The sequence below is a fragment of the Podarcis filfolensis genome (genome assembly GCF_964270895.1).
Source record: "Podarcis filfolensis genome assembly, chromosome: 2".
NCBI lineage: Eukaryota > Metazoa > Chordata > Lepidosauria > Squamata > Lacertidae > Podarcis > Podarcis filfolensis.
In genome coordinates, this window is record NC_139605.1 from 97773138 (window position 1) to 97800259 (window position 27122).

Genomic DNA, 27122 nt, shown 5'->3' on the forward strand with positions numbered 1-27122 from the left:
ACACCACTCAGACGGCTGCAGAATTTTTGATACAGCAATAATGAAAGGGTATTCGGCAGCCATGTCCTGTCCATGAGAGGTCACCTTCCAATTTTATCACACTTTATTAATCCTCTGACAACAATGAAGTGACCTTTTGTAGCAGTGCCAAATGACAGAACCTCCAAAGCGATGCCCCTTTCCTCCAAGCTGACAGATCTTAAAATGTCTCTTTTTTCTTTCTTTGTTGGTCTATTTGCTTTCTTTTTTAAAAGAAGGGGGGGACCTTTCCGATTTTTTCCCCCACTGTCATCCCTCTTTGCAAATCTCCTATGGCAAGCGGAGCTGAGAACTTGTGAAAGCTTTATCTTCAGTCCCTTGTAATGGAGCTGCAGGAAGAAAACAGAGCAGGACTGAGGGACATTGGGAGATTGGGAGGCAGGTTGCGAGGGGGTCGTGCGTGCCCCCCCCCCCAATGCTAACAGAGCCATGAGGAGACAGGAGAGTAGAAGTGGCAAATAAGCATGGAGGAACATTAACGGGACTGCATGTGAATCTCACCCCAAGGAAGAGGAGGAGGCTGTTTGCCTGAAGTGTTAAATCCCTAAGATGGCTTATAACAAAAGCAAGCAGTTCTTCTCGGCAGCACCCTCTGGAAGGCAGGGAAAGCAAACAATGTTTATAACAATTACAGCACCATTGCCTGACGCAGGGACAAGCCGCCCATATAAATCAGCCCTGGTCTCTCCGACGTGCGGGGAGGTGGGGTGGAAGAGGCCGGGGTGTAGATGACAAATCTTCTGCTGGCGGCTGAAGATTGTGGCTCAGTTGGCTGCCTCCTGCAGCACTTAGCTACAGAGTTTCATGCTTCAGCACAGCTGGTGGGCGGGTGGGTCTCTGGGACGGGGCTTTTCTGTGGGGATGAATCAGACTTTTTACAGTTAGGAAAGTGATGGGGAAATGCATTTGCAGTGGAGCCCTTTGATCAACTTTAACTGCACAAACTTAAATGGAATCAATGAACTACTAATGGGGAGGTGTATAAACATCCCACAAGCAAATCAGGATGATTGCAGGGCAAATGCACATTTTCATATAGCCACGCTGCAAACAACTGCATGATAAAGACCGAGTATAATCCGACCTCCGTAGAAGCTTTGTGAAACAAAATCTGGATGAATGCTCAGCCCTCAAGTCATCTGGAGCAGCTGGAAATGGCAAGCAGGCCTTGATTCTTCTCACTGTCTAATTTGTTTCTCTTCTGAGATTTGCTAGGTTCTTCCAGGTTAGCATCAGGCTGCACGGGCAGCAGATCCCAGACACCAAAAGGCTAGGTCTGACAACGGATTCTGCATGCCAGATCAGTGCATGCTGTGAGGACTTCAAAAGCCCGGAGAAGAAGAGAAATAACTTGCTGAGCCAAGAGCTGGAGAAGAAAGCAGAGAAAAGCACCGTGACCACCAACCAGAGGAAAGGAGCAGCGGGAGCGGTGTGTGTGTGTTAATTCAGGCCTCAGGCAAGGTTGACAAGGTGCCTGCAAGGCTTCATGTGCTGTCACTACACAGACTATAGAAGCACCGCCTGGGAAAGGGAGATGCCATTTAATTAATCCTAATAAAAGAGATGCTTTGGAGGAGCGTCGTCTACAAGCGTGGAGGGGTGGGTGGGTATCAGAAGCAAGAGAGCATCTCAGCTGGTGAAAGAACAACTCAGAAAGTCCCGGCATTGGTCTCAGCACTGGACCACAATAGCTGATTGCACTCTTCCAAGCCTTAATTCCCTCTTCTCTTCCTTTGATGTTGCTCTTCCGTATGCTTTGCCCACAACTGCGGGAGCCACCATTTTTAAAAATTCACAATCTGGAGTCAGGCTTCAAATAATGCACAAGCACCTTCAAAGATACTTTGAGGTTTCTGGGTTTGTTGGGTTGTGTGTTGTTGTTTTTTAATTAAGAAAAAAGAAATACATAGGGACACCCATTAAGCGGCTCCACTATCCAGAAGCTAAAGAACTAAAACCCACCCTTTTCTAATTGTGTATTCCTTCACCGCTGCGCATTGCTGCTACAAAGTTAATGCTGCAAAGACTGTGCCAGAACCAATTTCTATATTGTGGCAGTTACTCTCCGTTGTGCACTTAGCTATCTCCCCGCACTTAAGAGAACCAGGAATCGCTTGGAGAAAAACCGAAAACGTTCACGACTCTTGCAGCTTTCGTTTTTTTAAGGGATCTTCCTCCGCGGTTACAAGATTCATGATGAAATTACAGGTGCAGGAAGCCCTGAGGCCAACATCTCCAACGATGGGGGCTTAACCTCCCTCTGACGCTCCTTGTTAGAAGCACTTTCCATCAGGAATAATCTTAAGTGGACTTGGTGCCTCATCAGCATTCTCGGGAATGAAGATCTACGAGCCGAAGCAGGGAAAGAAAATTAAAATCCAGACAGCCACTCGAACGTCTTGGCGAGGGGTGGGGAGGGAAGGAGCACCTTGTTGCTTGCAGCCTAAAGGAGTGCTGTGGGGAGGGGACACCCCCCCCCCAAGATTTAGTACGCTGACTTTCACGACTCTCTGCCAGGAAGAAAAATAACCACTGAAAATTGGGGAAAGAAAATAATCACCATCAAAAATGGGGAGAAGGAGAGATCTGTGAACGTCTCCTATCTTTGAATTTGTAAATCATATTGCATCTACAGGATGAAAACCTCCTGGTCACAGCCATGCCATATATTTAAAGCACTCTTATTCCACTTTAAACATCGTGGCTCTCACTCCTGAAAGCTGTAGTTGGTTAAGGGTTTCCTAATGACTGTCAACAAAATACAGTTCCCAGGATTCTTTGGGGTGGCGGGGAGCCATGGCGGTTAGAATGGCATACTAGTTCTTTAAATAAGGTAAAGTAAAAGTAAAGGACCACTGGACAGTTAAGTCCAGTCAAAGGTGACTATGGGGTTGCAGTGCTCATCTCGCTTTCAGGCCGAGGGAGCCGGTGTTTGTCCACAGACAGCTTTCCGGGTCATGTGGCCAGCATGACTAAACTGCTTCTGGTGCAATGGGACACAGTGATGGAAGCCAGAGCGCAAGGAAACACTGTTTACCTTCCCACCGCAGCAGTACCTATTTATCTACTTGCACTGGTGTGCTTTCGAACTGCTGGGTTGGCAGGAGCTGGGACGGGACAGACCTTCTGATCGGCAAACCCAAGAGGCTCAGAGATTTAGACCACATCACCACCCACGCCCCTTTAAATGTATAGTGTGGATGAAAGAGAACTGGAAGGGGGTGTCTGCTTTCCCCCTTAGTAAGCAGGGCTCTCAGGGGCAGCTCTTTATTATTTATTATTTATTTATTTATTATTTATAATTATTTATTATTTATTTTTATTATTTATTTATTTATTTATTTATTATTTATTTATGTCAATATTTATATTGACATAGTAGAAGGGGAGGTTGGTGTACCTGTTGAAATGTGGAAAGTTGTGTAGCCTACAGCAGGAGAATAATGAGCGGACAGTGTTTTTAAAAAGAAAAACCACACACCCCTCCTCCTGGAAGCACCCAAAGACAGAGATGGGGTGCAACAGGTACTCCTGAAAGAAGCACGAAGCAGCTGCCCCAAACTCTGAGGGGTTTCAGCCCCCTGAAGCTGTGGCACATTCCAAATGCGACAGACACCGTCCACCGTTGTCAAATGGCGCTTCCTTGACGTGTGTGAGGCGCCTGGCCAGGTGTGCAGTTTACCTCAGCATTTAACCAATAAAAGGCCTACAGATCACACCTAAGAGATCTGAACACCCCTAATTCACTCCATCATCACCTTCTCCCCCCCACCTTCCCCAAAGCAGCCCCCCCTCCAAAGGTTGGTGGCAAATCAGGCAGCTAATGGGAAATTAATCAGGCAGCTGTGCTAACGCTAATGGCCAAGTCATTAAAAAGAGATTCTTTACACGTTTTTAATTACAGCAATTAAAGCAAGTCAATAAAATGTCTCCCCACGCCCCCCCCCCCAATTTTGTCATTAGTACTATTATTATTAAAGGTTCTATAAATTTTCAAGCACACAAGCAGCTGTGCTGCACGAAGAGGCACTGACCTCCATCCCAGCAGCATCAAGGTAACTGTTGATCAAATGGAGTGAGGAGGGGAAAGGGGAAAGGCACCTCTGAATGTAGATTATATGAGTGTTGGAGGGGGGGGAGGCCTGGGAACTGTAAGTGGAGGGTTGTGAGTGTGGGCGTTTGGGAGGGGAGGTGCACAGATGAACGTTCATAGGCAGAGTGTATAAGCAGAGGAGATTGCATCGAGCGTGGGAGAACAAGACATTTGCTTTTTAGCATGGGTCATTGCCAATTTAAAGCACATGAAACATTAATTTGTGCCGTCTATGTTCTAAAGAAACCCGCACAGTCTCAATAATGCCTCGCTGAAAAGCCATACCTGTTTGCAGAAGAGCCACGCTTCTCCGCTGCAACTTGTGCCCACTTCTGGTGATTTGCTTGCGCTCGGGGAACCGATTTGCAAGTACAAAATGCGTATCGTATCATGTCAGCCGAGAAGGGTGCTCACTCACACGATATAAATTGTCACCTTTCGAAGTGCACAAGGGAGGTGACTGAGAATGGGCCAGGTACTCTCTCCCATCTATTTTTCCAAGGAAAAACCTGCCGTTTATACATAAAAGTAGCAGCATTTCATGACTGGCATGATATAAGTGTGTGTTTTGCACTTAGCAATTCATGCCCAAAACAAAACTAGCACCGCATGAGAGCTGACTTGCTGCGGAGCCAAGTAAAGGTTGAGGAAATCTATCAAATTTCCAGGTGTCAAGATGACAGCTGCAAACCAACACAGGAATCCTGTAATGAAGTTAGATTATGGCATTTTGATGACACTGGGCTGGATTGCACTGCACTGCTGGCTTGTGCAACTGGGATCCATGGATACAAATGCAGCCCATGAGCACTACATTGTGGCATGCAGCATACTTGATAGCCATTGCCTCCACCACCACCACCGTGCGTTTATAGTTATAGGCAGAGGACAAGCACAGGAGGGTTATCAGTCCCATACCATTCATATCTGGCTGGCTGTGTTCAGATTGGTGGCCCACAAGTCGCATACATTTCAAGTGCCTTGGAATAAAAGAGTCATCCTGTTTTGTCTCACGAGATCTTGGCGGCCCTTATGTGTTCCACCATCTCGCACACTCTTGCCCTGAAAAAAAAAGTGTGTTTTCAGGGTGAGAGCGAGGCGTGAGTCACGTGACTTGCTCAGGAGTATGTCCTGGAAGACATATGTCCTGGTTTTGCATCAGAAAATGTTGGAAGGTATGAAGGAGCCTAGCTGCCTTTTCTAATAAACTCTGCCTTAGCATGTGGCATCTTAAGTTTTCACTGGGACTCCCCTACCACCCTGCTCTCATAATCTTCCTGATCCACTTGCATAGGACCTCCATGTATAAATTGCAGAATAGCAAAGCTTTGGGTTCTTGGGAACGTCTTTAAACGTAGTGGTAGCCTTACAACTTACCTGCTGTACAGCCAGGCTCTAAGAATGCCAGGTATTTGGTTTCTCTGCCCTTGCACCTAACCTGTTTGCTGCTCTTTCTTCCTTTCTCCTCCCTAGATATGGGAAGCTTTGAGGAGACTGAGAAGCAGCAGAGTGTGTCTCACGGGGAAGCCGCCGTCATCCGCGCTCCCCGCATTGCCAGCTTCCCTCGCCCGCAGGTCACATGGTTCCGTGACGGACGCAAGATCCCTCCCAGCAGCCGCATGTGAGTACAACTGGCCTTTAGAAGAACCACTGGAGTTTAAAAGAATGCTGGAAGGTGTTTGGGAAAAGCAGCACCCACACACTTTGGATAATGGAACCACACACCTTCTTATTATCCTCTTCAAAGGCCTGCTATTTCACCTGCATGCTTGGCTTGATAAACATAGAGGGGAGGAGTGCAAGTTCACATCTGGATGAGCTGGATAAGCACGAGGGACAAAAAGTACAATTACCGTATTTTTCGCTGTATGAGATGCACTTTTCCCCTCCTAAAAAGTAAGGGGAAATGTGTGTGCGTCTTATGGAGCGAATACAGGCTTCATGGCTTCGTATTGCTTTCACTGAAGCCAGGAGAACAAGAGGGGTCGGTGCGCACCGACCCCTCTTGCTCTCCTGGCTTTGCTTCACTGGAGAGGCGCTGCACAGCTTTCCCTCTCTGCGCAGCGCCCCTTCAGCGAAGTGGGAGGAGAAATGGAAGGGGCTCCATTTCTCCTGCCGCTTCGCTGAAGGGGCGCTGCGCAGAGAGGGAGAGAATTGTTTTCCCCTTGTTCTCCCCCTCTAAAACTAGGTGCATCTTATGGTCGGGTGTGTCTTACAGAGCGAAAAATATGGTAGGTTGTGCTCCCTCTCCTTCCCACCGTGATGGCGGCATCCAAAGCAGCCCACTCACAGATTAACTGGGGCACTCACCCCTAGAGCAGTGGTTTTCAACCAGTGTGCCATGACCACCCTGGGGTGCCTTGAATGATGGCAACACTGGCCTCTGTCCCTTTTTCCTTCCCTCCCTCATCTAATGCTCTTTCGTGTCTCTGCCTCCCAAGGGCTTGCCCAGTTGTTGCAGCAGCCCTGGCTCCAAGCTCCCCAGGCAAGTGGTGGCTCTGGGGCTGGCCAGGGGGTTGCCAGGAGCTGAGCCAGCCTTGGAGTAAGCAGGCAAGTCTGCCAGCCCTTGCTGTTGGGAATTAACAGGGAATGGCTGCTCAGAGGGCTCCCAAGGAGAGAGGAGAGGAGGCTGAGGGAACACTCCAGAAGGGAGGGTGTTCGAAAAAGGGTGAGGGGCTGCCAGCTCTGCAGGCAAGGGATGACACAACTGGGCTCCTGAGCCCCACAGGGGTGCCACAGAAAGATTGCAGTTGGTCAAGGGAGCCGTGGACTCAGAAAGGTTGAAAACCTCTGCCCTAGAGCAAAACCCACATTAGGTTCTTTACCATTACTCTCCGCAGACATAAAAGCACTATCAAAGCAGGGAGATTGTCCATGCATCCAGACACATAAACCTTTCCTCTGTTTTAAGCAAAAAAACATGACCAATAGTGGAAATTGCTTTCATTCTCTCAGAAATCCCTGCTTTGTCTCCCTGTTCATCTCAAGGGGTGTGTGCCAGCTTTTTTCAGCGTTCATGTGACATTGGCATCAAAATGCCAGTTCTTTTGCCCAACCCCAATTTAATCCTTTCCAGGGAAAATTTGATAAGTTTTTTAAAAAGCCCGTTGCCAGTTACTTGCTTGCAATACCTCAACAATCAATTTACAGTTTTAAAGCTGCCGCCCCCCCCCCTCATATTAGAAGCACCCAGAGAAGCTTTCCCGCTCCCCTGGTGGGAGGCATGCCATTCCCCTCTAAGGTGGCCAGCATTTCATCACACTTTGCCAGCTAAGTGTCCCCTCGGGAGCCACTTACGTAACGGCCCGTGTTCCCACCCTGCCTCAGAGACACCGCAGAGTAATGCTTGCATGCCAATTGCCTTCCATTCTGGCTCCATCAACCATATCACAGCAATTACAGCTGATTAATATTCATAAGAGAGTTCAAAGAGGTCCTTCCTTGAAAAGTAGATCCAGCAGTGGCATCTCGTGAGCGAAAAATCCCCAGCCGGTGAATGCTGTTGGCTTGGCAGACGGAGCTGTGGATTCCTGCTGTCTTCGAACAAACTGGATGCTCATCAAACATTTACCTTTGCTCCCATTTCTAGACACAGGTCCGGGCTTTCCAAGTCTGCGTCCAGGAAAGCGTGGCTTATCTGTGCCTAGAAAGCATGGGGCAAAAGGTCGGTTTGGATGAGCGCTCCTTAGTTTGTACTCCCTGTTTTTTGATGGCGGTAAGCAACAGTTCCTTTCTACACGTCCCATTGAGCTGAATTGTGGCCTGGAGCCAGGACTGTGTTATTCAGTTTGTTAATGGGCTCACTCTGCTTCATCATTAGCACTTGACTTCAGGTCCCGAGTTCCTGTTGCATCCATCCCTCCCCCCCCCCCAAAGAATAAACCGAATGAATCTTTACAGAGCGGCAAATGTGAACATGCACAGTTGCGTTAGAAAGAAAGAGCAGAGGTTCATAGACACACATACACACATTCTTTTTTTAACCTTAACTCAGACATCAATCGCCATATTATCTCCAGTACCCTTGCTGTGATGATCTGGGGGTGGGGTTTCGCTGTGTCTTTCCCTTCTCTCCTTGACGGCATTGCTCTCAGCTGTTGTCTTCTTCCAAGAGTCATCATGGATACTGAAGAGGCGTAACAACTTTCCCAACACCTACAGGGATGTGGGAATTGTTGCAGTCAGCTTGCTACATGGCATGCCAGGGTAGGCGTCTGAGTAGGTTGCCTATAGATAAAAATACGGTTTGGCAACACGCACAGCATTATGAATATTGATAGGCCAGGATGCTTTCTACTCTGAGAGAGGGAGAGATGCACCCTGGAAGAGGCACAAAGCACATCCTGCAAGAAAACCCGCCACAACCTCCTCTCCTCAACCTTCTCCCCCATTGGAAAGGCACGAGGCAGACACATTAGCCTGGCTGTTTGTCAGAGAGAACCCTGCCACGTTCCCCTCTTAATGGGAGAAAGTGTGAGGGAATGCGGCAGAATGTGTCCTTGTTAAACTAACATTAAGGATGTTTAACAGATGTCTCAGGCGCATCACATTAAAATCCGGAGATAGACTTGATAAACTAATGGCTTTGTTTATCATGGAGAAAATGAATTTGGGAGAGAAGGGGGGCGGAGAGGGAGAGAGACGTAAGGAAGGGCGTTCGCTCTTTCTTAAGGGTTGTAATACTCTGTTCAGGAAAGAGGGCGAAAAATTGCCATGTCTCCTCATACAGACAGACACATTCATAGTGCGATACAGCATTTCCCCTCTGGCAAAGGGTAATTTTTCACGAGCCGAAGCTTTCCTAGCAGCCAACTCTCTGCTTGTTTGCTCCCAGGCACAGCTCACTCAAAAGGGTACAAAGTTGGGGGCTGTGGAGCCCGGCGCACAGAATTAGCATATAGAAAGTGTGCGAAGTCTGACAAATGTTGCATACGTGTGTTCATGCGGCAGTGCATGTGGGGCCCACAATCCAATGAATGGGGCAGCTAGCCCCAGAGTCCCCATAAGGACTTTGCACTTATGCTCCTTAAGCAGCATTCTTCACTCTTCATCTCCTACTGTGTGTTCCTGAGTCTGCCTGTTAACTCTTGCTTCATTCATTTCTCCAGTGTGGTGTAGTGGTTAAGAGCGGTGGACTCGTAATCTGGTGAACTGGGTTCACTTCCCCGCTCCTCCACATGCAGCTGCTGGGTGACCTTGGGCTAGTCACACTTCTCTGAAGTCTCTCAGCCTCACTCACCTCACAGAGTGTTTGGTGTGGGGGAGGAAAGGAAAGGAGATTGTTAGCCGCTTTGAGATGCCTTAAAAAGGTAAAGGGACCCCTGACCATTAGGTCCAGTCGTGACCGACTCTGGGGTTGCGGCGCTCATCTTGCTTTATTGGCCGAGGGAGCCGGCATACAGCTTCCAAGTCATGTGGTCAGCATGACAAAGCCACTTCTGGCGAACCAGAGCAGTGCACGGAAACGCCGTTTACCTTCCCGCCAGAGCGGTACCTATTTATCTACTTGCACTTTGATGTGCTTTCGAACTGCTAGGTTGGCAGGAGCAGGGACCCAACAACGGGAGCTCACCCCGTAGCGGGGATTCGAACCACCGACCTTCTGATCGGCAAGTCCTAGGCTCTGTGGTTTAACCCACAGTGTCACCCGTGTCCCTTTTGAGACTCCTTAGGGTAGTGATAAAGCAGGATATCAAATCCAAACTCCTCCTCCTCCTCCTCTTCTTCTTCTTCTTTGCTGTTTCTGGCCTTGTTTTCTACTCCCAAGTTCCCTCCTTTGTGCTTATCCGTGTGCCTCTCTTCCGACCCATCCTGCTTCCCTTAGGCACAAGGCTATTAAAATGTAGCCTCCAAGTGCCTGATATAAGTAATGCCACTCCTGTTCTGCTTTCAGTTGTGTGCCCTCTGCTAACGGCAAGGGTAATAAGAGCTACTTAGGGGTTTATCCACACTAACGTTTCCTCTGCACTTTCCAGCACAAGTCCGTGTTTTAAAGCTCCTGTGTCTGAGCACTCTCTTTTTTGCACCCCAGAACTTTCCCTGTGTAAATTTGCAGGCCCTCCAAGTGCCCCTATTTTCAAGGGACAGTCCTGAATTTACAGAAGGCGTCCTGGTTTCTTATTTGATCTCAGAATGTCCTGCTTTCCCCTTGGACGTCCCTATTTTCATTGGAGAAATATTGGAGTGTATGAAAGCTGTTCTTTACTGGCAAACCAGAGCAAATGTTTGTTCTTCAGCTTTAAAGAGTGGGTTTTTGCAAGGAAGGCTTGGGGAGGGGGAGCGCTTGGACACAGCTTCAAAGCACAAACCTGTGCCTAGAAAGCATGGGGCCAAAGGTCAATGTGGATAAGCCCTAAGTTAGGTAATATAACTCAAATACTAGCACTAAAGCAATGGTGTACCAGCCTCAGAGGTTGGCCTACCAGGCTGTTTTGGGTGAACCACACCCACCTTTCCCCAGCCTGGTATCATAAATGACATCAAGCATGGGAAAGTTGGCACCACAACTTGGGAGTCCAAGGGCACCTCTATTCTTTCCTTCGCATTTCCGGTTTAAATTCATGCGCTCTTGATTCTTTCATTTGAAGCTGGGTCACCAAATGTCATGGTGATGCCTGGTGATTGACGGGGGGTGGCTCTGCCATTGAGATGCTGTTCCGCACCCCTATACCAAGAGATGTTATAAGGCTCTTCTACACCCCCATCACATGTTTAGACAGACTCCTGGAGATGACACAGCTCAGCTCAGTCCGCCGCATTAGCTAATGTCTAACGTCAATGCATAGATAACAGTGAACCGTGGTCAAACTAGACAAGGGAAATCTGTGCCTAGATGGAGATGACATCTGTCATTTTCTGGGCTGTGTGATCCTGTAACCTTTTCTCAGTCCCCTAACTCTGATTAAGGCTGATGTCTGCAAAGGCCTGTTGAGTTGACTACACAAAGCACCTTAACAGGGAAGCCAGCCAAGTTGTCCTCACCTTCCCGAATCAAGTCCACCTCTGATTTGGAATGCAGCCGAGGAGCCCAAATTTGATTGGAAAAACAGCCCAAAGGCTAGAGGAATCACCCACTGCTCTCACTTTCAATTTGCAGCACCGCCTCCCCAAAGGTGTTTCAGTGTGTGTGTGTGTGTGTGTGTATTCCAGGGGGGCTGATCATGCATCTCCCGAGTATCTCATCCAATTTGACCCCTCGAGACACATTTACCCCTTATTACGTGACGTTTTATTACACGCGCTGTGCACCCATATAACACACTTCTGCCAAAACCTCCTTCCATTAGTAAGCACAGCAAAAAAACACACACACAGGTTCTTTAAAGAATAAAAGTACACATGGCGTCCTAGATTCAACACCGAACGGCTAGGTTTCTCTCCCATATACAGACATTGTGGTGCAATTGAATATGTAACCTCCATTATGCGGGAAGTGAACTGGTTGCCTTTCCATTTGTGAAGGCGGTTTGAGAAGATAAAGCTCCTTTATCACGAATTTGATGGTAAAATATAGTTCCCCTCCCCCAGCCATTTTATGTCTCCAGCAGATTAGATCATTCTGTAAAAAGGAAAACTATTAATCTAGGAACATCCAACTTGTTCTCCCTCCTGAGCAATTCGTCACTGGGGTAATTTAAAGGCCGGCACCAGGAGATGGGGAAGAATTTTATTTTATTTTTTGCCTTTTGTTTGAGGTGAAAGTAGCTTCAGCATGTTTGGTTGAATATTGCAGCTGGCTTGTCGTCTGGAGTCACCTGCATGTATTACATGTGTATATGCAGAATTGCACACACTCCCAAATTTTCTAGACATACCTGGAATACTGCAGCCGAAAGCTGTCCAGATTTTCACTTTTTTAAATATAGCAACCCTAGTTTATGTACATTAATGCATATATAGATCTATGTGAAAAACACCATATACACAACTACCTAAACCTAACATGCACCCCCCCCCATTGCCACCAGTCAAGGAGCACACATGCAGGTACTGGTTGTGGTTCCATTTTTAAAGGAAAGCAGGTCAAGCCTTGGCCAGAACCTGGATAGAAAACTACCTGGAAATCCCATGTTGACCGCTTTGAGCTCCTTGAAGGAAAGGCAGTATGCTTGTTTAGCTGCCAAAAGAAAAGATACTTGCACACAAGGCATCCAGGAAATGAGAGGGTGGTAGGTTTGCATTTATGTGCTTTTACATGCATTCTGTGTTTAAATATACACTTGACAATTAGATTATGCGTGCTCAGTCTGCATACCTGCCTGTGCCCAATCCCAGGCATACACCAAATGAAATCATGACCACACTGATGGTCTTTTCCCAAAAAGGCAGCACTAAAAATACCTGAGTGGAAGCATGCACTTTCAGAGATTTATGCAAGTAGGTGTAGAGTGTGTTTATTATTTGACTGTATATATCTCTCTGTCCTGGGAGCTCAGGCCAAGCAGCAGTCCTGCGTGATAGAAAAAGACTTGCTGCTGTGCAAGTGGTGTGGCTTAGTTTCAGAAGTGCCCCCTTGTCCATTTTTTCAGGCAAGAACCCAACACACTCCCCTAAACATTGCTCTAATACATCTACAGTAACTGCAGACATGACAGGGCTCCTGAAGTGGGCCTTTCAGCAACAAGCTACACCTGCTGAAATTCCCGTTTCTACACAACTATTAAAGGTGCAAGAAAACCCACCCGTGTCCTCTTTTGCAGCTGGCCACCCTAAGTCTAAGGGACACGGGTGGCGCTGTGGGTTAAACCACACAGCCTAGGGCGTGCCGATCAGAAGGTCGGCGGTTCGAATCCCCACGATGGGGTGAGCTCCCGTTGCTTGGTCCCTGCTCCTGCCAACCTAGCAGTTTGAAAGCACGTCAGAGTGCAAGTAGATAAATAGGTACCACTCCGGTGGGAAGGCAAACGGCATTTCTGTGTGCTGATCTGGTTCGCCAGAAGCGGCTTAGTCATGCTGGCCACATGACCCGGAAGCTGTATGCCGGCTCCCTCGGCCAATAAAGCGAGATGAGCGCTGCAACCCCAGAGTCGTCCGCGACTGGACCTAATGGTCAGGGGTCCCTTTACCTTTACCTTTACCTTACCCTAAGTATGTGAAAAAAGAGAGAGGTAAAAAACATTCAGGTTTTTACAGCTCTGACCCAGACAATACTCTTCCTCTGCACTGTCAACCCAAAAAAGTTTTTGGCTGCCTATACTTGATTTGTCCCAGATGCCAGAGTTAAGGAATCATTTCCTGGGGGGAAATGGTGAAAGACTGTAGACATATAGCCCACATTGTGTATGTTTGAAGTGTGGATTGCCAAAAGCCTCCTTGGGGAACACAGTGTTCCATATTGGTCCCCAGAATGCAACACAGCTCATAATCCATGCTGGATTATTTGTGGCAAAGCTTGGCTGGAGTCAGTGGGCTAGCTAGCAAAACTTGTGCACCTCTCCTAGCAACCTCTTTTAAAGTGGGCACCCTGTGCACTTGAGACGCTCTCTGCTCTAAAGCCATTTCCTCCCTTTCCTTCAGAGCCATCACGCTGGAGAACACCCTGGTCATCCTATCGACAGTGGCACCTGATGCTGGAAGGTACTATGTGCAGGCCGTGAACGACAAGAATGGAGACAATAAAACCAGCCAGCCCATCACCCTCACCGTGGAGAGTAAGTGACCCTTGGGGACGAGGTGGGAGACCTCTGAGTGAGAGTTCACAGCTTTTCTAGCAAGGCGCCTATACCTTTAGCGGGGTAGGCAGAAATCCTGCAGGAACCAGGAGAAGGATGAAGCACCTGGTTCTGCTTGCCATTTCTTGCTCGCAACAGCAACGGGGTGGAGCGCTAGGAAACTAAGCTGCTTGTCAGGAACTTTTGGAAGTAACCATTGGATGGGATGTCCACATAGTTAGCACTGTGTGTGCATATGCATGCTTTTTATGTACACATGTGTACTCCCGTGCATGCTTCTCCGTTAAGAGTTACTGCCTGGACTTTTCATTGCTATGACTGCAATTCTAAAGACACTGACTTGGGAATAGCTCCAACTGAACTCAGTGGGATTTGCTTTTGAGTAAACCTGCATGCGCTGGGGGCTGCCTGTCACATTTCTTATCCTATTTATTATTGTCTAGGGGCTGACAAACCCGGCTTACTTTACTCATCAACCCCACTACACCCACCAACCTGCTCTCCTCTTCCCCTTACTCCCTCCTTGAGCCCCCCTCCCTTACTTCCTCTTCTCAGTGAGAACCTTGTCATTTCCAAAGCCAAGGGACAGCTAAGTGGGCAAGACCTGTGCTCATTCTAAAGTAAATTGGCTAACCTGTGGCACATTGGATGTTATTGAACTACAACTCCCATCATCCCCAACAATTGCCCATGCCAGCCATGCTGTTTGGGGAGTTGCAGCCCAACAACACCTAGAGAGCCACAGATCCCCTGCCTCCGTTCTAGATGGTTTGAACCACTGCCTGCTTGTATGACTTGGGCAAATCATTTGCAGCGTGTTGACCCACACACTCCATCGAGTGAGGCTTAGCCCCAAGTAAGCATGCATAGAATTGCAGGTGGGTCTTTCACTGGCTCACTGGCCCATTCTTGAGGGCAACAGCCTCATGTAGTCTGGTCGGTGAGGACTACGTGAATAAATAAGGCACAGGCCATAAGGTTCCGAAATGCTGACGTAATAAATAATGTTAGCCCAAAGAGCCACAACCAAGTGTGAGAGGGGCTGAGTATGTAGTTTATGTCTTGCCTGGTTCCCCCCCCCCCCCTGCAGACCAACAGGTCCCTAAAGCGCAGCCTGTCGCCTGCATCTCTTTGCATCTGGCTTCTCCGTCGCTTCTGCTGGCTTGGGCCCAAATTTAATTTGCAGTAAATCTCTGGCGAAGCTCCGGCTGGTGCTGACTAAACATTTCTGCCGGTTCCAAATTTATTTAGACACTTTGGGCCTCAGCTACAAGAGCTAGGAGGCTCTAATTACATCATGGGCTTAGGCCCCCCATCCCTGCTCCCTGCACCATCCAGACAATATCTCTGCTTTACCAAGATGCCTGTAGCACAGAGAACAGAAAGCTATATGGATGTCACATCAGTGATATGCTGTTCTTCACTCCAAGGCAGCCTTAGCCAACCTGGTGCCCTCCAGATGTTATGACACTCACCTTTGAGCCACAAGCCCCTGTTGTTGTTACCTATGTAACGGCCTCGGTCCAGTATACCTGAAGGAGCGTCTCCACCTCCATCGTTCTGCCTGGACACTGAGGTCCAGCGCCGAGGGCCTTCTGGTGGTTCGCCTGCTGCGAGAAGCAAAGCTACAGGGAACCAGGCAGAGGGCCTTCTCAGTAATGGCACCCGCCCTGTGGAACACCCTCCCACCAGATGTCAAAGAGAAAAATAACTACCAAACTTTTAGAAGACATCTGAAGGCAGCTCTGTTTAGGGAAGCTTTTAATGTTTGACACACTATTGTATTTTAATATTCTGTTGGAAGCCGCCTAGAGTGGCTGGGGAAATCCAGCCAGATGGGCGGGGTATCAATAATTTTTTATTATTATTATTATTATTATTATTATTATTACTACTACTACTACTACTAATACTAATACTACTACTACTACTATGTATTCTGCCTTTCCTCCAAGTAGCTCAAGATCCTGTGCAGGGTTGTTCCCTCTCCATTTTATCCTCAAAACAACCCTGTGAGGTAGGTTGTGCTGAAATGTGGACAGTGACTGCCTCAAGGTGACCCAGTGAGCTTCATAGCTGAGTGAGGATCTAATCATAGAATTAAGGAACAAAGCTGATACTGGGGATACCATAGAATCGTAGAGTTGGAAGGGACCCCGAGGATCATCTAGTCCAGCCTTTTTCAATCTGTGTGTCCCCAGATGTTGTTGAACTACAACTCCCATCACCCCTAGCTAGCAAGGCCAGAGCGCAGGGATGATGGGAGTTGTAGTCCAACAACATCTGGGGACCCACAGGTTGAGAACTGCTGATCTAGTCCAACTCCCTGCAATGCGGGGATCGAACCTGCAACCTTAGCGTAATCAGCACCACATTCTAACCAACGGAGCTATCCAGGCGCTAAGAAGGAACCTCCCCTCCCCACTTTAGCATTATCAAAGTCTATCAAGTACAACACATTCTCCTTCCCCCGTTCTTTGCTGCCCCCATATCTGTCACTCTCCCTGAATCCTGATGGGAAGCTGCATCTTGCAATAAACTCAACTTCACTCAACTTGCATCCTTTTCCCACACCTGTAATAGGATCGCCTCTCCCGCCCCCAAAGTTTTGTCGGTTCACCCGCAGAGAGGTAGACCTGAAGCACAAAATCCAATATGCCATCCTTCCTGGCAGTAAAAGATAATACAGTCATACCTCATGTTGCGTCCGCTTCAGGTTACATGTTTTCGTGTTGCGTCAGTTTGGCTTGCGTCAGTTCCATGTTACGGATGGGCCTCCAGAACGGATCCTGTCCATAACACGAGGTTCCACTGTAATAAACTAAATAATGGTTATCCCCAAAATCTGTGGCCTGAGGCATGCATCCTCACCCTCCCGAATGGCAGGCCCAGCCCTGATTCCAACACAATCTTAATCCCACAATCTTCCTCTCTGCCCCGGTTTGAGACTGATAAAAGACTTGTCCAAATCCCTCCATCTGGGCCCTGTAGCTGTTAACCTTTCTCTTTCATTAAGCATTGCCAACTTTGCTTTCCCCCATAACTCCCAGCACTTTGGGAATGGCCTTGATTTCTGCCTCCCGACAAAGCTGTGAAATCCACGTGAATCGGCCTTACGATTCCTCCATCCCTCCAGATGATGTTTACTTCGCAGCTGTTTTATGTCTCCCGGACTTGGCTTTATGTCCCCCCCCTCCCCTTCCTTTGCCTCATTAATCTGGAGTGCTGTACCTCAGTGTGTAATAAACACTATAGCACCCGCCTTTATGGATTCCGCTATATCAGCAACCTTGCGATCCCAACCAACACGTCAGGGGAAGGGGGGTTTATCACAGCCATTATTTTGCTTTATGCGCTTATCCTGTTGCTTGCTGCTGCTCCCGCTTTTCCTTTCCTCTCTGATGAGAAGGATCAGACTTAAAGCCCACCTGGTCCAGAATCCTTTCCCCCTCCAGTGGCCAACCTAGAGCCTTTGAAAAGCCCATATATGATCTTCAGCCCATGTCCCTCACCAACTGGTATTTGGAGGCCTACTGACTTCAACACTGGAGGGAATATAAAGCCACCGTTATTAGTAGCCTTTGATATGGCCTTATCTTCTAACGAATGCTGCCTGCTGCTACCCAGCTAGGGGCCAGGAGAGCACGGGGCAGAGCTCGGCGAAATCTAATGATTGAAGTGGATCTTAAACCTTAATAATAGTGATCTCGGTTCTCCAAATGCCAGTCCTTAGGCAATCAAACTGGCATCATCGAAACGTAAGCGGGAGGTATCAGAAGGTGCAGGGAGATTCCCAAGGCAAACTTAAATATCTATCATCTATCTATATATCTATCATCTATCTATATCTATCTATCTATCATCTATCTATATCTATCTATCTATCTAGGCAGGACTCTATGGCAGGGGAAATTCCCCAAACTGTCCAGTGGGGACTGAGGGTCCCTCTAGACTGAAGGGGTTTATTGCAAGTACAGTGGTACCTCGGGTTACAGACGCTTCAGGTTACAGACTCCACTAACCCAGAAACAGTACCTCAGGTTAAGAACTTTGCTTCAGGATGAGAACAGAAATCGTGCTCCGGCGGCAGCGGGAGGCCCCATTAGCTAAAGTGGTACCTCAGGTTAAGAAGAGTTTCAGGTTAAGAACGGACCTCCAGAACGAATTAAGTTCTTAACCCGAGGTACCACTGTATATTATTCTGCAACATGCCATAATAACAGAGTAGCACGCAACCCCCAAACATTTGACATCAATGGTAGGAAGGGCCCCTCTGGACATCTTTTCTGTTGTACATTCACAATCATTTGTGCTCGTGACAGTATCAGGGCAGTTAGTCGCGGTAATGCTTTCACTATATTTTGCACCTGAAGAAGTTTCGGGGCGGGGGAGGCAGGGGTAGGAAGCAGTGGTGTAGTGTGGGTTGCTGGAGGCCCGGGGCAAGCCCACCTCCTGACAGGCCCCTTGCCCGCTGCCTCCATCAACCTGCCCACTAGAGCAACCTGCCTGCTGCCACGCCTCAGCTGCCAGGGCTCTGTAAATGTATTGGGAGCACCTGATTGCACCCCCTCAAAAATGTGGTCCCATAGCCATGGCTCCCCTGCCCCCCCCCCAGCTACAACTCTGGAAGGGAGGATCTCCCAGGGTGGGAGACTGGGAGAATAAAGGGGAGCTCCCAGGTAAGAACTGGGAGGGTTCACCTCTTTCTGTGTGGGACAAGAGTTAAGATCGACCTGTGAGAGAGGACTTTGTATTCTTCTTTTTTCTTTCTTTTTAGATTTTTGCAGTGGCGTAGCGTGGGTTGTCAGCACCCGGGGCAAGGCAAGTAATTTGCGCCCCCTAACCCATGGATTTGCGCCCCCTAACCCGTGGATTTGCGCCCCCTAACCCGTGGATTTGCCCTAACCCCAGATGTTGCGCCCGGTGCGGCCGGCACCCCCTGCACCCCCCACGCTACGCCACTGGATTTTTGTTTAGATTAGTTTGTTTTTTATTGTAATGTATTATGAAAAAATCTAAATAAAACCTTATTTTAAAGAAGAAGTTGTTTCAGGGTGGACATACTGCTTCTAATCAGTGTGTGTCCCATAGCTTTCTGCTGAACTCCTGGAACTTTTCACGCCACAAATTTTCTAGAGGTTTTGTCTTGGTTTTCATTTCGCTTTGTTACAGGATTTCTGCAGGAAGCTACGGGACAAGGGAATTCATTAGATGTACTTATAGAGTTAAAAGAAATTGTTTGATCAGGGAGTGAAAGGCGTTTTTAATTTTCTAGTATCTGGGAAAAGGACTGATAAATAATTTGGGGGTTTTTTAAGCATCCGCTTACTATTTATTTATATGTGCATCATATGAATAATTATTTCTATATTTGCTTCATCAACATACGAAACTGTACCAGTTAGTCCTAAATGGTAATTTTGTATGCTATCTTTTTCAATTTTTATTATGATATATTTATAACTTGTAGGGTATTAATTTGCATGTTTGTTTGTTTTAAAAAAAGATGTTCAGGGATTTGTAAAACTTAATAACACCCTGGCACTGATTCTAGAAGGCTGTGGGAGGAGAGGTTTGATTCTGTGTGCTGGGACTGCTCAGGATAAATATTGAGACTTGGCAAAATATGCTTATTGAGCAGTCTGCTGCTTGCTCCAGGTGCCATCCCATTGTTAAGGGCAGCCTGTGGCTTCTTGATAGTCCTTTGCTTTCATTCTGAAAGGGCCAGTGCACTGTCTTTGTGCGTTAGAGCCTGTGAGTGCTTCTGTCTGGTGCATGAACCCGTGTTTGCTGTCAACACCACTTCATCCCTCCTCAGATGTAGGCGGCCCAGCTGACCCCATTGCACCAACCATCATAATTCCGCCACGCAACACCAGCGTCGTCTCTGGCACCTCAGAAGTGACCCTGGAGTGTGTGGCCAATGCCAGGTAAGTCTCCACCGGGCTGCCAGGCTCCGCAAACGGCGTCTTGTGCCTGTGAAGCATAGTTGTCCCAGTTGCTGGGACGTTGAAGGTGATGGTGTGCTCTGTTACGAGCCCTTCTTTCCCATGGAGTGTCAGACGCATGACACGTCCGGGCCTGACCCCCCTGGGACTCCCTGCAGAACGCAGCTGAAGTTCTGGTTCATAGGTGCAAAGCTGGGAAATGGCCTTTTTTTGTGTGTGTCCACCTGATGGTCTCTGCTGACAACTTGGCCCCTTCCTTCACCCAGTGCAATCTACCTGCGAAGCGGAAGCCCACCCACGTATGTGAGAAATACTTTTCGTCAGCAGAGCTCTTCTCCAGGAGCCCCTCGTGCCTGGCAGTTTGCATCCGTAAAAGCAGCCCAATCTCCCTGAACGCATGTTTACACTCATACCTGCAAACCTGAACCAGAATGCTAGGCAGGGCCGGATTTAGGTTTGATGAGGCCCTAAGCTACTGAAGGTAATGGGGCCCTTTATATGTCCAGCTGTCCCTTGTCAACAACAATTGTCGCTGTTTTTCGTGTTGAATATCTGCTATATGGTGATTTATGGACCTAATAGGTATCTAAAGCCGTTTGCACATAACAAAATATCCAGAATGTAGGCTATATATGGAAATGATCAAACCAGTGATATTTTAGGGAGCAGGCTAGCAGGCGGGGCCCATTACTTACATCATAGCAGCCTACACAACACAAAACACTGTTGTTGTATTTAGGTTTTATATTATTTGTTTTTTATCTTATATTTTGGAAATGTACATCCAGGTTTTTTTTCCTTTAATTTTTTGGGGGCCTCCAAAGAGAGTGGGCCCCTAAGCTATGGCTTGTTTAGCTTCTACATAAATCTGGCACTGACGCTATGTGTGCGTTTCCTTGGAGTGCAGAGACACTTGGGGTCCGGGGTTTGTTTGTTGGTTTGTTTTTAATCTGGTGACACTGGCCCCATTGGAAGGGGTCCCCCCTCACAGGCTTCTCTGCTAACCAGGCCACTCATCAAGCTGCACATCATCTGGAAGAAGGGCGGGGTGCCAGTGTCCGGCGGCATCAGCGACTATAACCGGCGCCTGACCATCCTCAACCCCTCACTGAGCGACAGCGGCTACTACGAGTGTGAAGCTGTTCTGCGAAGTAGCAGTGTACCCTCAGTGGTCCGGGGAGCCTATCTCTCTGTGCTGGGTAAGGATGGGTGCAGGAAAGTGGAGAGTGGATGGAAGCAGGGCTGCCAACAAGTCTGGGAATGTTAGCTCAAGTTCTGGGGGCTATTATATCCCTAGGAGCAAAGTTAGTTTTTAAACTTGAGAAGTATCAGCCAACTCCACATGTAAATAGGGATGCGGGTGGTGCTGTGGGTTAAACCACAGAGCCTAGGACTTGCCGATCAGAAGGTCGCGGTTCGAATCCCCGCAACAGGGTGAGCTCCCGTTGCTCAGTCCCTGCTCCTGCCAACCTAGCAGTTCAAAAGCACGTCAAAGTGCAAGTAGATAAATAGGTACCGCTCCGGCGGGAAGGGAAACGGTGTTTCCGTGCGCTGCTCTGGTTCGTCAGAAGCAGCTTAGTCATGCTGGCCACGTGACCCGGAAGCTGTATGCCAGCTCCCTCGGCCAGTAAAGCGAGATGAGTGCCGCAACCCCAGAGTCGGTCACGACTGGACCTAATGGTCAGGGGTCCCTTTACCTTTACACATGTAAATGTTTGGGGTTTTCTTTCTTTCTTTCTTTCTTTCTTAATATTTATACTCAGCCCTTCATCGTAAGACCTCAGGGCGGTTCACAGAGTAAAAATTCAGGATAAAATGAGGTTGGTGAATACAGCACAAGATATTATGGGCTGTCCCGTGATGAAATAGAGGAAGAACGTTGCCTCAGGAGAGTGAGAAAAATTCTCAGGGGTGATTCACACCCTGGCCGGCACTTTCTTGATCTCCTGCCCTCAGGCAGAAGATATAGAAGCATGATTAGTCACACCAACAGAGTAAAGAACAGCTTCTATCCATGGGCTGTTAGGCTACTGAATGAAAAGGTAACAACAGGGCAACTGACTTTTGGGTTTGGTGGGTGTGCATCAGTAAACAAGGGGAATTAAGACTAAGAGAGCTGAGTGGGGGGGCGCTTGTGTAATCTCACTGTATACAAGTTGTACAAGTGACAATAAAGTATTTCAATTTCAATAAAAACATGAAAATAGGTAAAACGAAACAGCAAAACAATAACCTCCCCCTTCCCACAGACACATTTAAAAGGCTGTGGAGTATTAATCAGCCCAAGGCCTGGTTGCAGAGGAACATTTTCTCCTGGTGCCTAAAAATGTATAAGGAAGTAGCCATGCGAATCTCCCTGGGGAGAGCATTCCACAAACAGGGAGCCACCACAGAGAAGGCCTGTTCTTGTGTTGCCACCCTCCGGACCTCAGGTAGAGGAGGCACGTGAGGAAGGGCCTCGGGTGATGAACGCAGAGTCCAGGACCATTTATATGGGGATGTTTAGTGCTGTCAGTAAAAACACTGAGCTGTGGTCCATCTAGCCCAGTATTGTCTACTGTGATAGACAGCAGGGGTAATTTCACAACGCCTGGCTGGACATGCCTAGGACCGAACCTTAAACATTGATCACCTTCCCATACAAGTGAGAATTCCGGCCAGTCCCATGTCCATGTTCTGTCTTGCAGAGCCACCTCAGTTCACCAAGGAACCAGAGAGGCACATCACAGCTGAGATGGAGAAGGTGGTTCAGATTCCATGCCAGGCCAAAGGTAATTTTCTTCTGGCTCTTTGGTATTCTTCCTAATTAGTTTGGAAGCTTTGGAACTTGGTTAGAAACTTGGGTATTCAAACAAGCCATCTCCCAGAAAGAACTAAATCTGGAAGATTTCCCACACGGAGGTGGGGGTTAGAGAGAGATTATAGAGCGCCCACCATTCTTATGCTGCTTTCCCTTCTTCTACATTTTTAAAACTTGCAAATAAAGAGAAGCACATTTTCTATGCATCGCGTCAAGCTGCAGGGATAACCTTGAAAAGACGATCTGAACAAAACAAGGGTGACACAATGACATCTGCCTGAGCCTTCAGACAGCCTAAGACAGGAACCCAGTGCTAGATGGCAACTTCATTCGCAGATGATATGATGTCAGTGTCTATGCTCTCTCCATGAAAGGAGCGGAGAGTATCTCAAGACAGTTCCAAAGACGGTGAAGAGGCAGCCACAAACTTAAATTGCAAGATGCACGCCTGAGCTTAAAACCTAGCAGACGTTGCCTAAGAATAGTCTGTCCAAGTTTGTTGAGTTCCCAGAGGATATAGCGGAGGCGCTGAATTTCCGTATTTATTTATTTATTTATTTATTTATTTATTTACATATACTGACCTTCAGTGGTTGTGATTTGCAGGGTGGTTCACAATAGAAAAAGATCATAAAAGTACAGTGGAAGAAGAACGGTTAATCAAAACAGCAGGGTAAAAGAAGCAATAAAAGAGATATTAAGAGAAAGCTCCCTAAATGTTAAAAGCCTGGGAAAATGAAAAGGTACTCCCCTAGCACCAAAGTGGCATAAAAATAAATGTTGAATGAGCTGCTTTGGGGTGGGATGGGGGACAGTTCCTTAAGCAGGGGCGGTTCAACAGAGAGGGACCTTTCCCCAGTTTGCCACTTGCCTAACCTCCAATAGCAGAGTCTTCTGGAGATGGGCCTCTGAAGATGATCTTATTAATGCATGGGCAAGTTCATTCAGAAACAGATGTTCAGTAATAGCAGTGCAATCCTATACATTTCTACTCAGAAAATGAAGTCTCTTTGAGTTCAGTGGGGCTTGCTCCCAAGGGTACAGTACAGCATAAGTGAGGAACCTGTGATCATCCAGACACTCTGCTGGACTACAAGTCCCATTGACCCTGACAGTTGGCCAAGTTGGCTGAAACTTATGGGAGTTTTAATCCAGCAACACCTGAAGAGTCACAGTTTCCCCACCCCTGGCTTAAGTGATCTTAAAAAATAGGATGCTAAACAGTTCTAAGGGGGTGGCTTTGGTGCAACTGTTCCTTTTATACTGGAACATAGGTCAGGGTATTCTGGTTTTACCATTGTTTCATTACAAGATTCTCATTTCACTTGGGGTGTCAAATAAAAGTTGTTGCGTCATTTGGAAGAAATATGAAATCTTCTTATAACATTAACCAGAGACTTAGAGGAGGAGGAAGCAGAGGATAATCTTCCACGTGGTTTGATCAACCACAGATACCCGTTGCCCCTTGGCTTTTCAGATGTTAGTGCCGTACCACTGGGGTTTGCAATAAATGCCAGGATATGTGTCTTCTGAGAGTTACTCTTGGTCTAAGAAATTGGGGGTGGAGGATAATAGGCTTGGAAGGGAAGCATTATGGGTTGGGAGTTAAGGAACTAAAGCCAATGTAAAAAGAAAAATCTACTAGGAAGATACATTGAGGAAGGAGGGCAATGGATGAAAAAGTTTGTTTTCATTTCCTCATCCCCATCTAAAGTAGAAAAAAAATTTTTTTTCCTTCCAGTAGCACCTTAAAGACCAACTAAGTTAGTTCTTGGTATGAGCTTTCGTGTGCATGCACACTTCTTCAGATACACTGAAGAATACTGAGTGTATCTGATACTGAGTGTATCTGAAGAAGTGTGCATGCACACGAAAGCTCATACCAAGAACTAACTTAGTTGGTCTTTAAGGTGCTACTGGAAGGAAAAAAAAAATTTTGTTTTGACTATGGCAGACCAACACGGCTACCTATCTGTAACTGTCTAAAGTAGAGTTTCCCAAACTTGGGTCTCCAGCTGTTTATGGACCACAACTCCCATCATCCCTAGCTAGCAGGAACAGTGGTCAGGGATGATGGGAACTGTAGTCCAAAAACAGCTAGAGACCCAAGTTTGGGAAACTGGTCTAATGGCACTGTCTGTGGCCAGGTTCTTCTCTTCTCTTTGAACTATTTGAAGAAATTCAAATCAATTCACACCCTGAAAAAATACCACCGTGGGCTTGTTTTGTTTTACAGGTGTGCCTACACCCAGTATGTTCTGGTACAAGGATGCCGTGCTGCTCGGAGTGGAGAAGCTTGCTCGTTTCCAGCTCCTCGCCAACGGGAGCCTGCAGATCAGCGGGCTGATGCCAGATGACACGGGCATGTTCCAGTGCTTTGCCCGCAATGCTGCTGGCGAGGTGCAGACCTCCACGTACCTGGCCGTCACCAGTAGGTGTCAGCAAGTGCTTTTCTTGCCGGTTGCTTCAAAGGTGCTTTTTGTGGGGCAGGGCTGAGAGAAGCAGGGCTTTTAGTAGCTCTGCTGCAGGAAGCACAGACAGGTTCATGGGGAGATGGGTAGTAGTGCAGAAATACAGGACGAGCTACCGCAAGGTCCTGTAGGAAGTGGGTGTTGTTTTGATAGAGGAACTCCAGAATAGGAAGAGGACCATGTCAATCTTTCGGGAGCACAGTAGGGAAAGCTGTCCCACCCATGAAATAGGGTGAAGCAGCCACCTCCAGTGACACCCCAGCCACCCTTTGCCAGCAGCGCAGAAGTGACACCAGCATCAATTCCGGTTGCCGGCAAGAATTCGCAAAACCTTGAGAGATCTCATGAGATTTTTGCAGGCTCTCATGGGAACTTGCTGCGAACCGGCGCCAATGCCAGCATTGCTTCTCCGCCAGTGACAGAGGTGCCGGTAGAGGTGGGTGTTGTGGCAGCAGGTCGAGCGTCACAGCAGACAGTTGGGGAAGGATAATAATAATAATAATAATAATAATAATAATAATAATAATAATGTTATTATTTGTATCCCTCCCATCTGACTGAGTTGCCACAGCCACTCTGACTGGCTTCCAATGTATATAAAGCATAATAAAACATTACACATTAAAGTAACATTGTATTTGTGCTGACAGCTTGGCAATCTGTAACCCTTCCCATCTTCCTCCCCGTCCTCCATCTTCACCTCAGGCATTGCTCCCAACATAACCAAAGGGCCCCTGGACAGCACAGTAATTGATGGGATGGCTGTGGTACTCAGTTGCGAGACTTCAGGGGCTCCCAGGCCAGCCATCACGTGGCAGAAAGGTAATGGTGAGTTGAGAAACTTTTCACTTCTTTTACAAAACTGTTCATTGGATCCAGGCATGGAAGTGAAATATCTTCAAAGAGGGGGGCATAGCTCAGAGGTGGGACACATGCTTTGCTTCCAGAAGGCCCAAGGTTCTACTCCCAGCATCTCCTGGATTTTTGAGGTGGGTTTTTTTTTTTTTTTAAGAAAATGGCTCAGGTGGCAGCTGGTGGGAAAGAAAATTGCCCTGCCAGACAGAGTAGTCAGTAGTGGACTGGAAGGACCAATTTCATATGCTTCCTTGTACCTTTGAAGCTGTGGATTTGAGCCACTTACTATGGAACTCATATTAATATGCTTAATCAGGCACACTATGGACAAGCCCAGTGCTTGGAATGAACTAGTTCAGCTTAATGAATTAGTTCAAAAATATCTGAAATGAAGCTGAAAGCAGTTCCCCTAACTGCCGGGTGAGCGAATAAATTAAACAATTCATATTCCGCTATGTTTGTGTTTTGATGTTTTCAAAAGTATATTTGACACAGCAGCTTGTGACATTTTGAAGGCTAGAAGAAGAAAAAATCCAAGGATAATTTGGGTGAACTTGAATTGAACTGTGACGTGAACATGGGCTCTCTAAATCCCTAAAAATCATGGTCCACAGCTGCATTCACAAACAAGTCATCTAAAGAAAGAAGCTTTTCTTACGCCTGCAGTTCCTTTCTCTTTTTGACTGGGAAAAGCTGAGGCAAAGCCATTGGAAGCAAGTAATCAGGGGTGGAGTTTGGTACTATGGCACCCTAAGCTAGGCCAGAATTTGGCACACACACCCCAACCAGGCCTTGCAGGTCCTGGGCTGTGGGAAGGAGGCATGAAGGCTCTGGTGGGGTCCTAGAGCCTTCCCATCTCCTCCCCCAAACTGGGCAGGTGCTAAATAGGCTTTAGGAAGGAGGTGGGAGGACTCTAAGACCCTGTCAGAGCCCTAACACCTCCTACCCTGTAACTGGGCAAGTGCTTACTGTGTGCCTTGTCCTCTTGGTGCTCAGTGCCCTAAACCACCTCTGCAAGTAATTGTAAGACGTACTCAAAGTATGGTGGCCAAACCACTTTATTTAGAACAAACGCATGCATTCGGTATTAGAAAAGCCCACCAGAAATCTTATCTCTTCAGCAGCCTCAGGTTATATTATCTCTGGATTTCCTGAACTGGAACTGCTCCAGAATCCAATGAATTGGATCTCATAACACATGGACGGGATTATCTTAACATTATGGTTAACCTGCTGTTGTGGACC

At 47.4% G+C, this 27122-nt stretch overlaps 1 protein-coding gene across 11 annotated transcripts in view; it reads left to right on the forward strand.

Moving 5' to 3' along the window:
- SDK2 (sidekick cell adhesion molecule 2) overlaps window positions 1-27122 on the forward strand; it is a 363930-nt gene that overhangs the window by 271335 nt on the left and 65473 nt on the right. For 8 of the 11 annotated variants that reach the window (XM_083598508.1, XM_083598512.1, XM_083598514.1 and 5 more), the window contains exons 4-10: window positions 5606-5753; window positions 13649-13782; window positions 19622-19733; window positions 20760-20950; window positions 22439-22522; window positions 24788-24982; window positions 25728-25850. In XM_083598508.1, the coding sequence (XP_083454634.1) occupies window positions 5606-5753; window positions 13649-13782; window positions 19622-19733; window positions 20760-20950; window positions 22439-22522; window positions 24788-24982; window positions 25728-25850 (987 nt within the window). The remainder of the gene's footprint in view (window positions 1-5605; window positions 5754-13648; window positions 13783-19621; window positions 19734-20759; window positions 20951-22438; window positions 22523-24787; window positions 24983-25727; window positions 25851-27122) is intronic. The other 3 variants (XM_083598511.1, XM_083598515.1, XM_083598518.1) reach the window with 1 other exon arrangement.